This window comes from Aplysia californica, unplaced genomic scaffold, assembly GCF_000002075.1.
Source record: "Aplysia californica isolate F4 #8 unplaced genomic scaffold, AplCal3.0 scaffold01021, whole genome shotgun sequence".
Lineage (NCBI taxonomy): Eukaryota > Metazoa > Mollusca > Gastropoda > Aplysiida > Aplysiidae > Aplysia > Aplysia californica.
The window spans coordinates 165,492-178,759 of record NW_004798291.1 but is presented as its reverse complement, the minus strand read 5'-3'; the positions used below and the strand labels follow the sequence as shown (position 1 = coordinate 178,759).

The 13,268-nt window shown below is 40.9% G+C and overlaps 2 protein-coding genes across 2 annotated transcripts in view; one reads left to right on the top strand and one right to left on the bottom strand.

The window, feature by feature from the left end:
• Positions 1 to 160: 160 nt before the first annotated feature.
• Positions 161 to 3,504, top strand: LOC106013578 (the record flags this gene model as incomplete). Its single annotated transcript, XM_013089700.2, is given in 2 exon segments — positions 161 to 245; positions 3,079 to 3,504. Coding segments are annotated over 2 exon segments (339 nt in total), but the record flags the coding sequence as incomplete, so codon positions are not given.
• Positions 3,505 to 9,731: 6,227 nt separating this feature from the next.
• LOC106013577 (upstream stimulatory factor 2) overlaps positions 9,732 to 13,268 on the bottom strand; it is an 18,444-nt gene continuing 14,907 nt past the window's right edge. The window contains exons 7-8 of the mRNA XM_013089699.2: positions 12,863 to 12,960; positions 9,732 to 10,963 (exon numbers count right to left, since the gene is read on the bottom strand). Coding sequence (XP_012945153.2) covers positions 10,745 to 10,963; positions 12,863 to 12,960 — 317 coding nt within the window. The 3' untranslated portion in view covers positions 9,732 to 10,744. The remainder of the gene's footprint in view (positions 10,964 to 12,862; positions 12,961 to 13,268) is intronic.

The following is a 13,268-nucleotide window of genomic DNA, read 5'->3' as shown; positions in this document are numbered from 1 at the left end:
TGTATGTATATGTGTGTATATTTGTGTGTGTGTGTGTGTGTGTGTGTGTGTGTGTGTGTGTGTGTGTGTGTGTGTGTGTGTGTGTGTGTGTGTGTGTGTGTGTGTGTGTGCACGTGTGTATGTGTATGTGACTATCTCTACCCTTTGCCTCTACCCACAGTATGCTTGCTCCAAGATATCCAACAACGGCTTCCTCAGTGAGTTTGACACAGACGGAGAGCGTGCGTTCATCATCAAGCAGATTGGTGAGTACATAAAAAGGGGGCGTGGGCTCTCGTGGCCTTGAGGTTAAGGTGTCTGCCTCTCATTCAATAGGTCCTATTGAATGAGAGGCAGACACCTTAACCTCAATTAGGTCCCCAGTTCGAATTCGGAAAGCGACGGAAATTTTTCTTCTCTAAAATTGTCTCCTTTCACCTTCATTCCCGCTCTCTGACAATGCTCTGCCGTCAGCTTTCGTCTCCACTTTCTGCCCCCACCCCCTCACCTCCTTTGCCCCCTTCTCTGGGCTCCTCTTCCTGTGGTATTTCTACTGCTACTCCCCGGCTCCTTTTAACTGCTGTCTTTCAGCTACACCCATGATCTTAATATGGTAGATCTACACCTAGCTTTTTCGGAAAAGGGTGAAAAATCTCGGAGGTTCCGTGTGCAAGTTGCGCACGTTAAAGATCCCTTTGTACTGTAGTCCAAAATCGATAAGAGTAGGCATCGGCCGCCACCCGTACAAATTTCAGAATTCCCTACCAACTTAAAATGTTTAATGTGTCCCCCGCGCTCATATTATGACTCCTACTACTACACTACACTGTACTTATTTAGCTGCCGGTTGGTCTACCATTTCTTCTTTTTCCATTTGGTCTCCAGGGCCGCGCCTGATCAGGCAATCTTTCTCTGGCATTCTTGTCTTATCATATAATTTATAGTACCGGTATAGAACTAGCATCTGCGTTTGTCGCGGTTTTCGACATTTTTTCGTCCGCGAATCGCGGCTGCGATTTTTGCATTTTTCAAAAAAAGACAAAACAACAAAGCAACTTCATAACATATTAGACTTGTGTTTTGATAAGTGTAAAGATGTCCACGTGTATCTATTTTCATGCAGAGAATATAAATAAGTACATTACGTTACATTCTATTTATATCGCTGTTTGTCTTTTATTTTTCCCTCTTTGTTGTGTTGTAATTTGTTGGTGTGTGAATTTTTCTAAATATTGTTCTGATGATTTGTTTTTCTTGTGTGTGTGTGTGTGTGTGTGTGTGTGTGTGTGTGTGTGTGTGTGTGTGTGTGTGTGTGTGTGTGTGTGTGTGTGTGTGTGTGTTTATACAGCGTGCTGTCATTTAATTTGAAGCTCTTCCTACCCTTTTAAAATATAAATGTGTTACATTAGAGCTTGTCTCTACCTAAACCGAATACTGACACTGGCACGCCCCAACCGTGTGTGATTCCATAATTTACATGTAATATCTTGTAGGCCTACTTTTTCTTGAATTGCACATGTTTATGGTTTAAACAGCCAAACTTCGGAAAGGTGGACAAGCGCCATAATTTGTTAATTTTTTAGATTATTTATCCGGACTGTTCTAATTTTGATTTCATTCTATTGTGAAACCTTTATTTTTCACGATTGTATACACTGGGTGACTACAAATGATATTCAGGATGCTTAAAACAGAGCACAAGAAATTCTTGCGCTTTAGATGAAGTTACCTCTATCAATATATTGCTATATATAGGCTACGTCGTCACAGAAAGTTGAAAGCCTGAAAATTAATGGCAACTTTTTGGGCAACTTTTGCCACTTTTTGTAGCAACTTTTGTAGAGAAAAAAATGGCAACAAACGCAGATGCTAGATTGAGCACTTACAAATGCAGGTACGATAATTATTACATGTATTCAGATAGACAGAATATATAACCTAAACAATGGGATTAACATACCCACTGGGTTAGGAATTGACGGAGAAATGGGCGGAAAATCGGACACACAAACCAAAGCAGGCAATACACACTGTCGGACAAAGACAGACGCGTGATCTGGGATATAGGGGCGGCTTCTGGGGCTAAAATGTGCGAGTGCACAATTAAGCTATGGCAGGTGGAAGATAATCAAGGTAATAATAAATGGGGGGGGGGGGGGGGGTATACTTTTAATATCTTTGGGTTGGTGATGATCTAATGCTTTTACCTTCATTCTTTTTATTTGTCGCGTTGGTTCCTAAAACTCATAATATTATTAAATTTTGTTAGCTAAAAATCAATTCCATTCATCTTGCACAGGAACTGAACACTCAGTAGATCTAATAACCTTGTCACCACTCCACTAAAACACTATTCAAAGGCACAACTCAACAGACGGTGTTTTAGTGGAGTGGTGAAAGGGTTATTACTGAGTGTTCAGTTCATAAGCTATGTTAAGTTAAAGCGCGTGGACTTCGGCCTAACATAGTAGATGTTTTACGGCACTATGGGCCGTTAAGGCGCCAGCGAGGATCTTGTATTGATAAAACATTTGGCTAGTGCTGGTTGCGGGCTTCTTTTATTTTCTGTTTGTGAGCACTTTACAGAATACATGTAGAACATTTTAAACATTTATTGGGCAGCACTGAACGATCGTGCTCTATGGACGAAATGTCCCTGGTCTGGGAATATTTCAATTTGTTTGTTTGAGTCAAAGAGGTTATAAATAAGTCAAAGAGGTTATAAATAGTACTGTGGTCAAACCTGCTCTAACGGCCACTTGTATAAGAAAATCACCTGTACAAATGGCCACTTCTCATTTCCTCCTTTGTGTATTTTTTACATTATATTTATAATGACACTGTGTCATGTAAGGCGTTCTATCTAATACGCCCACTTTCCTCCTCGACAATGGGTGACCGTCTTTATGATTAAACACTTTCGGCTGTATTTATAACATCTTTGGCTAGAGTAAAGAAAAACATATCGACACGATAACGTGGGTGGTTGTGGGGCTTCACTGCCATCATTTCATTGTTATATCATCAAACTTGCCATTACCTCCTCTCAAACTTCTTCTAATCTACCAAACGCGGCCTGTTGTTCTGTCTTGAATCTAGAGCCTTATGTGTTCGCAACTGAACGGATCCACATCGGGGGAGAAAATCTGAACACTGGGGGCGGCTATAGTACCGGAAGTAACAGCAGCAGCAGCAGCAGCAGCAGCGGAAATGATCCTCCTACGTATTACCCTCCAGAGACGAGAGAGTGCAACGCGCTGGTCAAACGCTCCCCTAGCCGCTTTGACGTAGTGGTGGTCAGCTGTACACGACTCGTGGCCAGGTTCTTGTGCGAGATTGACGACTCTGTATAAGAGAAGAGGGACGACACAGGCGCTTGTCTTCTTCTCTGTCGTCTGATGAAACAACAACATATTAAACTGTTGTGTAGTGTAAGGGATGGGGAGCTTCTTGTTGAAGTAATAATGCGGGTTTACTTTTATTAATGCATCGAAAAATAAAACGTTTGGATTCAAATGCAGATAATTTCTGGAGCTTTCCTGGTTTGCTGCAGAAAGGTTATTCGTGAAAATGAAATATTCCTGTGTTATTTACGTCACGACACGGTGGAATCAAGTGCTCGTCATTTTTTTAAATGTCTAGGCATACGAAGTTATTGGTACGTACAAGTATCATCCTAAAACTGGTTCATTTGTCTCCCCTTTGATGACACCCCCCCCCCCCATACTTCTAACCTCTATCTTGGTTGAAAAGAAATCGAGATAAGATATTTTCGAGTAAGGAGGTGGGGGTAGTCTGGTGGCAGAGGTAAAATTAGCGAGAGAATAGTCACCAAAGTTTGGGGACTTCCAAAGCTTGATTGTCCTTGGAAACAGCATTTTGTTGTGTCTTTCATCGACGTTTTTCATTAAAAATCCACACGTTTGTTTGTTTGAGTACAGATAAGAACATCAACACATATTGGTCATTAAGTGCTTGCAAAAAAGCAAGACAGACATACACAATAGAGGGAAAGTAAATAAATGGGACCTACCAGTGGTGTCCTCCAACCACCCGCAAAAATCCACACTGAAATGCGTTTTTAAATGCGCATGCGGTGTTGAGCCAAAATAGAAAAAACATTTTTGGTGAAAATTGCCCAATGAGAAAAATATTGTTTTCTCCGATTTCAGTAACAGACAAGAACTTGATTTTACCACGATACCATTTATTTTTTTGTGTCTGTTTATTTATTTTTCTTTCTGCTTCGAAAAACAGTGCAATCGGGAAATTAGGTCAGATGTGAAAACGGAGTTACAATAAAAACAGCCGATGCAACACAATTATTGTCGTTAGTACTTTTGTATGAATCGATTTTCTTTGGTGAACTTTCTATTTGGCAACTATGGCGTAGCCTACATGTTAGGCGCTTCACGATTCCCTTGTGGGGAGGATTTCTGTTGGGTATCTCAGTCTTTCTGCGTACTTAGAAAGCCTTGAAGGATCTCCAGGACTGAGGAATCTTAGAATGTTTCAGAATATCGGTGTCTGCATGGGTAATTATACTACTATTTAATACACTGCCAGGGGTTCACAACTTATTTTAGGAGCAGCCTACTGTACGGGGATTGTTTCTATCTTAAGCATTAATTCATAAAGCATGCAAGTCATTCTCTGAAATTTGGACAAAACTGAAGACAAAGAAAGCACCTGGAATCTACATCAGAACCGTGACAAACGTTTTTGTTATTTTTCAGTAGTTAAAAATTGAGAAGGAATTAACGTTACCGGTACTTACCCATAACAACACTATATTTTAGCATGCCCCTTGATGATGTCTTTATTCGAATAACAGCTTTATTTGGGAAGCCCCGGAAATTGGATTAGCTGGGCGATTGTCTGTATGAGTTTGACAAGTGTGAGCAAAGAGAAGAACATTGGCACATTAATGGTCATTTGGTGCTGGGAAAAAGTAAGTTAGACATACAGAAACAAAAGATGGAAAGTAAAGAAGTAGGACCTACCAGTAGTGCCCTCCAACCACTTGCTGGGTGATTGCAGAATGACCAGGACTAATAAAATTCTCATAAATAACTAAGGAAACTCCAGAAAGTTGCTGTGCATAGCATGGAATAGAATGATTTATTTCATAGCACAAACATCAACAATAGGCTTTTGAAACTGCCACATTATCATAGCAGCAAACAGCAGTAATTTAATTTGTCCCCCTCTCTCTCTCTCTCCTGTACACGGATCAGGGGGCCACTTACGTCACCCATAGGCACACCTCACACAGTCAAACATTAGACTATCTACACACACAGACTGTCACGGTAGGGACCGTTCACAAATGACATCAGCTCAGAAGGGGGGGGGGGGAATAGAAGGTTAGTGAAAGTTGACTAAAGTTGACATTGGGGGGGGGGGGTGTACTTACAAAGTTGACGCCAACCCTGATGCTCTAAAAATTGGGGAAAATAGATACGGAAAGAAAGGAACAAAAAATATTAGAGACCAAATTTTCTTGGCCTAAAATTAACAGTTAAATCGGACAATTTTTTTTTTTTGGGGGGGGGGCTAAAAACTAAAATTAACAATCACCTCCCCATAACACAGACTGCTAGACTTACTTAGTCTCTCCTTATACCGCCAGGTACATAAGGGGGAGAGCAGTCGACGCCACCCGAGTCTATCCCGAGCCACTATCTGCTAGACGCTTCATTAAAACTACAATATGAGTGAAAATGGGCACGAAAATAAAATGCATCCTGGACAGGTTCTATCTAAATGCACATGTACATTTTGGTTGACATCAACGGGGGTGGTGGTGGTTGGTGTGTTCCTGGGTAAGATGACAGAAGATGGCAAGGGGGAAGGGGGTCGTTTTGGCCAAATTAAATTTGTGAATGGTCTCTACCAGTCAGCTGGAACACGTCCCGAGCACACACACCACAGTCACATCAGTCGACTCCACTCGTGCCATCACACTTCATACTAATTAATCACTACACAGACACAGTCGCCACTGGTCAAGGAATCAAAATGTAAGAGGGCACAACATGAATTATTTAGCAAGCTACATTCCAAGGGCCACAAGTACACATCATAATTTACACTCAACGTTCTACTAACATACACACTCATGTACAGTGTATTACCACAAATTTATAAACAAACATACAAAAATTCTTAAGTTTGCAGCTGGAGAAGCGCACATCGACACAAAAACGGTCATTTAGTGCAAGGAAAGAGCAGGACAGACAGACAGAAAAAAACGCAGAGAAAGAAAAGTCGTGACCTATCGGTCTGCAACCTCCAATCACCCACGAAAGACTCCATTGCACAAACTTTTAGTCTTACTCAAACACAAGTAACACACACACACAGAGATCAGATCAAAAGGAAGCCAGTTTTCTTTCACAAGCTGAAGGCTCTAGCATCCAGTGTTCCTCAGTTCACAGATACCCCACTGTACATCTTTGAGCACAAGACTGTCACCAGCAGGCCTCCGTACGCTAGTGCTGTGCCATTTTGAGGAAACAGAAATTCATCGAAGCTTCGAAGCATGAGCTCATTTTATGCAATTCGAATACCTCCATTGAATTTTTTTGTTATATACGATATCAGATAAAGAAAGCCCAGACCTATCTTCCACTATTCAACATTCGTTAACTATTCACAGCGCCATCCAATGTTTTTTTCTCTCCTTATCATTATCATCATAATGGAGCTAAACCAGTTTATGGGGACAATAAAAACTTTTTACACAGGTGCCCATAAAATCTGCAAAAATATGATTCAGACAAAAATTGTCCCAAAGCGTTACGTGGGCATATTTTCAAAGTTCGGAAACTACCTTTTGATTTCTCAGGTTTGACGGGTTTTTCCTGTAAATCGAAGCTCTTAGATGTTTTCACTCTGCCATTAACAATTTCATATTTTACTAGGGACTACTTCAGTTTCATATTGTGCTTCTTTGTGCATGTGAGACAGCTGCTTCTTCCACTTCCAGAACTAGAATCTCGATATCCAACTCTGTTTGGATGTGTACTGTCGATGGATACTTCAGGCCAAACTTCATTTTATGGACTTTTTCTAGATACATTTGGTACAGTCATGTTCTCAACACGTGTTCGTTTAGACCCGCAAAATGTTTACTTCGTTGTATTGAAGTTTTCAAAATTTTGGCGCGTATTTCATTTGGGGCGTAGTTTTTTAGAGCAAGACGCTCTACATCTAGATCTCTCTATATCCTAGAAGTATAATTTGGAGTAAAGAATTCAAGACTGATATTGGAGTAGTTTGCACGACAAAAGTGCCGTTTGTGCTTTGTGACTAAAGGGTCATGGGTTTGAACCCTGCCATGGGGCCGAAATTATGTCCTTGGTAGAGGTATGTTGTATGACTTTTCCTCCCTTCGTCGAAGTGGGAACGGGTATCCGACGGTAGGCTGGAAAGATGTCTTGTATATATATAATAAGCCCAGCAATAACTTGCGCTATTAGAAGCGTCATTGAATTGTTTTTTCTTAAATATGATAGGCCCAGACCTAACTTCCGCTATTCGAAGCACAGTCGTATTGTTTTTTCTTATGATAAGCCAAGACATAATTTCCACTATTCAACATTTGCTATCTATTCACAGAGCACTTCAAGAGTCAAGTGCCCTTGCTTGAGCTATCCATGGTGTGACGCGTGAATACATTGTATATTGAATAGTAAGGGATATTCTCTAGAGGAAAGTTTTATAACTCTTGTCGGCTCCTCTTATCACTCTGTATCGTACCATCAAATAAAGAGCATTTCTGTATATTTATCTCAATGATTTTAGATATAATATGCTCCAATTTTACTACGTTAGAGAAAAATGAGACGAAAATCCATTTATCAGTTCCTAAAAAATCACCTGGCATTCGAAGGGTTCTGCCATGTTTCAAATAGCTGTGAATAGTGCAAAAATCATGAATGTCGAATAGTTAAGTCGAATGGGCACAGCTCTACCGTACGCACACACACACATGCACAGACACTTTACTGTAAATCTTCTAGCAGCACAAGACTGTCAGCAGCAGGCCTCTGTACACACACACACCTACGCATGCAGACACACACACAATGCAATGAACAGCTTATCACAGCTGAGTTGTTCATATATGCGCATTTTCCCTCAGAATGCATCGATAGTGTAATCGTATCAACAAAAAATATACAATCTGGAAAAATAATCTATTTTATGTACTTATAAATATATACAGAAGCACCGCCATCCCCAAAGCATAATTTGTCCCCAACTAGAAATAATGCAATGACATTTCTGAGACCGTAAAAGCTCTCAGTGAAGTTGTTCATGTCAATGCTGCAAAAACAAATGATACTATAGTTTGTTTTCTTTACACTTTCCCAACAAAATGCGGCTTGCGAATGTGGCCTCACTGGACCAAAAGCCGCAAAATATGCCTTGGTCGGCTCGCTACCTATTCCAATACAGTAATGAAAAGACATGAAAATCTCGGCCGATCCATGTTTTCGAAATAATAGAATAGACTTCCTGTTGGTGGATATGAAAGAACATATAGCACAGAGAGATGATTTTTAGTAATTTCAGCGCTTTTTTTTGGTCCCCCCTCGAAACGCAAAAATGAAACGAAAAGTGCTCCCCTGACTTATAGTATGTCCCATATTTTCACTCAGAGAGATTTGATTTTATCTCGTTTTAACCGCAGTCAGACGAAAGTGAACAAGTTATAATGATATTAAGAATAAATTGGCTAGAGAAATAACAACTTGATGAAGCAGATTATCCATACAAATGAAGGTGGGATGGCTTCTACTTTCCCCATGATTCGGTTACGGAAAGAGTCCCGCTCTCTTTCTCTCTCTCAGGAGAATCTATCTAACAAGCCCCTCCTTCTCTCTCTCTCAGGAGAATCTATCTAACAAGCCCCTCCTTCTCTCTCTCTCAGGAGAATCTATCTAACAAGCCCCTCCTTCTCTCTCTCTCAGGAGAATCTATCTAACAAGCCCCTCCTTCTCAAAGGGAAACTCACTTTGCACATTGTCCCTTTTCGGGATATACCAAGCAAAGTTTAGAACACATACATCAACTATCAGCAACATCTTTTGATTGGAGTTTTTAAGGTGACTTCTGTGCAGTTTCGAGACAAACAGGGCTTACAATCATTCTTTATTTGCCTTAAATACACGTTGACTTGATAAATCCAACTGAGAAGTTTTGTGAGAATTTGTTGGGGCTGTCTGCCATCTGAACTGTCTGGATCTAAATCAGAGATGCTAATGACAAAAAGTCAAAAAGGAAGAAAATCATTGGTGCCACGACCAAACTGAAACATCCTCCAAATCTCTTGTAAAACGACTATAAGAAAGGAAAGTACACTCTAGTAAGAGCAAGAGTAAGTCAAGGCTAAAAAATCTGGAATTCCGCGGATCCGAGGAAGATGAGCACCACTGCCAAATATAGGGCATCATCTGTGACTGGTGCATGACTTTATCTCACAGAGCACAAATTATCGTAACAAATCAGAACACATTCTTAATCTAACCATGGCCTCACATGAGTGGAGAGTTCATTTGGTAACTGTGGTTTATGTTTGTTTAAAACTTTCATGCTAAAAAAAAATCTTTAAAAAAATCCCTGTTGAGTACTGAAAGAAAGCCTGAAGGGGACATGGACCTTTTCCAAATGAACAAAAACCCTCTACTTTCCGAGTAAAAAAAATTGTCAAAAAGCACATTAACACCATAACCGCCACATGCAAAATGAACAGAAAGAAACAACAGAGGAGAGAAAAAAAAAAGTAAAGACCTACCAGTGACGAACCCCGCTCCCTAGTCCTCAACCAACCACAAATTACGTGGGGGTGTGTGTGTAAAAACCTTTCCTACTAATCCCTCAATGATACAATTTAGCAAGCATTTACACAGCTCTGACATTGTATTGGTGGGTACAATCCGCTGGTTAGTAAAAAATATACATCACATACACATCTATATATATATATATATAGAAAATACTACGCCATTTATGTAAAGTATGTGAGCAAGAATAATCAACTCTCATTATAATATAAACCAAAATGGGGGTCCAAGAACCTGTCCCCCACCCATTTACTTATGTGCCATGACCCAGAATTTTGTGTAACAAAATGCTGACCCTGAGGTACTGCATTAAACCCACAGCCCCCTCTGCCCATGAGAACAAACTGAGCTGAAAAAGAGAGCAATAAAAACTCCATGTCACATCTGATCTATGTCCCAAATTGAAAAAGCATTTGTGAGTGCACGTCTTCTCTTTCTTTCTGCTTTGCTGTTTCATCCTGAGCACAACACGGTGGGGGCTCATTGCTTACAAAAAACACTAAATGAATTCAATTACAATGTACAAATAAACAAACGATTTGTAAGAAATGCCATTATAAAATCCTAACATAAATTCAACATTCAAACCTAGCATGTACTGTCAATCCACTGCTGTCTGTCTCCCCTCCCCCTAGCATCTTGAAGTCTCTTATTTCATTGCGACTCCTCCACGGAACAACTCAATATGATCCCACCCCTAAACAATGCAACATCTTCCAAACACCATACCCTCTTGCTTGTCAGAACTTCTAAACATCCACCCTCCACTTCCCCTTCATTTTGTAACATATCCATCAAACACCTCACTTACAATTCTCTAATTCCATAGCAGATTGCAAACCTCCGCTCCTCTCACTCTCTCACACAAACGTGTCTCTCCCCCCCCCCCCCCCCCCCCAGCCATGTCACAGCTAGGAAGCAGTAGGGCCCATGTCTATCACAATGCCGTGTTGCTGCAGCTGTGAGCGCAGGACAGCATTTTCCTGCTTCAGCTCCTCACACTGTTGCCGTAGCAACTCGTTGTCCACGTTGAGGCGCTCCGAGTCCTTGAGGCTCTCGGCCAGCCGGTTGTTGGTGGTGCGCAGCTCCTGGATGTACTCGCAGGCCTTGGACAGGATACCGCCTTTACTCTGTCGGGGAGAGGACTTTTTTTTAGATTCTGGACATTTTTGTTTGTTTGTTTAACACATTACACCCTGACTCGCCCGGAACCGCCCGCGCCGACCCAGCGTCTTTAGAAACGAAAGTCTCGCCTTGACGAGACTCTGGGGCCGGGATTTTGATTTGCATAGTATAGCAAAAAGTTTCTTCTTTCGTTTGATACCGAAACGAAATTTTTCCGGCTAGTAGTTTTAGTATTAGAGCTGATCGAAGTGCGGTCGCGTTACCGACACTTCGAAAGTGCCTCGACTTGTTGAAAAGCGACACAATTGAGTTCGAAAACGGAAATAACAATGGATTTGAGCAAAAACGAGCATGTGACAAATCAGATGGCTCAGATTTTGGTGAAAACGTTGTAGGAAGAGTTTGGGGCGATTCCGATTTATCAGACGGAGAAATTATAGAATTTAGATCTAGGGCCCGACCGCGAGGCTGAGAGTGAGAGTGACGGGTCGGACACCCCGATTGAACTAAAGTGAGAACATTGCCAACAGTTTGCGCATACATAAAGTTATATTTTTCTGAAACTACATTCAGTTTTCTTTTTAAGTTTTCTTTTTTCAGGATTTTTGGAATTTGTTTAGTATTTTTAAAATGTGTTTTTTAAAGGCTAGTATTCAGGGGAGGTGGGTTCTTTCCCCTTGCTTAGGATCTAACAATGGACTTCCCGTCCAGGCCCTTAGGGTGTAATGTGTTAACCACTAGGCAACTAGAGCGGAGTAACGTTGAGGTCATTGATTCACACCTAGAGCGGTGCCGTGCGGTGTTTCACTCGCCAAATGCGTGACACCGCCTTGGTATGCATTTATATCATTTTTAGATATATTATCACGGGCTCAGGATACCACCTTCACTCATGTGTGTGTGTGTGTATGCGTCTGTGTGTGTGTGTGTGTGTGTTTGTGAGAAAGAGAGAGAGAGAGAGAGAGAGAGAGAGAGAGAGAGAGAGAGAGACAGAGAGAGAGAGAGAGAGAGAGAGAGAGAGAGAGAGAGAGAAGGGAGGCAAACGCTTACAGTAAGTGTGTGTGCAGAAAAAAATAAAATAAGTATTCCAATACAATTCCCAACTGTAGCACTATCATAGGGAAAACAAACATATCACCCTAAGGGACACTGAAGATGACATTGGTTTCTTGAATCTGGAATGCTAAAAAGCAGGGGTTCACCTGCACTGTAAACTGTACAAAAGTATTGTAGGCAAACTTTGGCGTCATTATTCACTATACAATTAAATCAGGACCTTTTTCACTGTGTGTTAAATTTTTTTAGAGAAACCAGTAGGCAAGAGCATTGCACCATCAATATGATTGACAGCAAGCATCTACACTAAAAAAAAAACCTCAATAAAGAAAAATAATTTGGCATGCATATAGCAAAATTGATGGCTAGCAGAAATCTTTCGAAAAAGTGTATGAATTCTGCTAGGTACAATACTTGTTTTAAATAGAAAGAATACAAGTATAAGAAAAAATTCAGGACCTAAAAATTCTGTTCACAGTAAATATGCATGCTAGACTGCACCTTTAATTCACTTGCACAGCTTTGTAGCAATTTAAAGAAAAATTATGATAGCTTTCTTCACCCTAAAACTGTCAGGCTGCAATGGTCGTTATTTGTTTTAGTAAGCCTTTTAACGGCACTTGCAACACAATAAGGTCATATAAGTGCCGAAGAATAGACGTGTTACAAGAGAGTAACATACACAAAAAAGGAGGAGAGAAAAGGACGATAGATGTTTGATGGGAAAGAAGGAGCAAACCACACCACAGCACCCGCCAACCATCCACAATGGTCGTTAGGCTGAAAATAGCTCAGGTTCGAGTGAATTTTTAAAAAACAAAAAAACTATGCCCACAACCACGACTCACTGCCTGCGTCTGCTTGATGGGCTCCTGGGCACAGTCTGGCACCAGCTTGGACAGCTGAACAATCCAGTTGTTGATCTTGTCTCGACGGCGACGCTCCACTGTGAGGGGAAAAACACACAGGGAAACAACTCTGGTCAATGATCTGTCTCATTTGAATTTCTTCCTTGTTTGTTTGTTGGAGTAAAGAGAACCACATCGACACAATGATGGTCATTTAGCGCAGGGAAAAAGTAAGACAGACGGACAGAAACAACAGAGGGAAAGCAAAGAAGTAGGACCTACCACTGGCATCCTCCAACCACCCGCGAATTTCTCAAGGAAGTTACGTTTCATTTAAAAAGCAAGAACTAACATGTATAAAAAAAATTCACACCATCATCTCATCGATACGAGAAAAGAGAGAGAG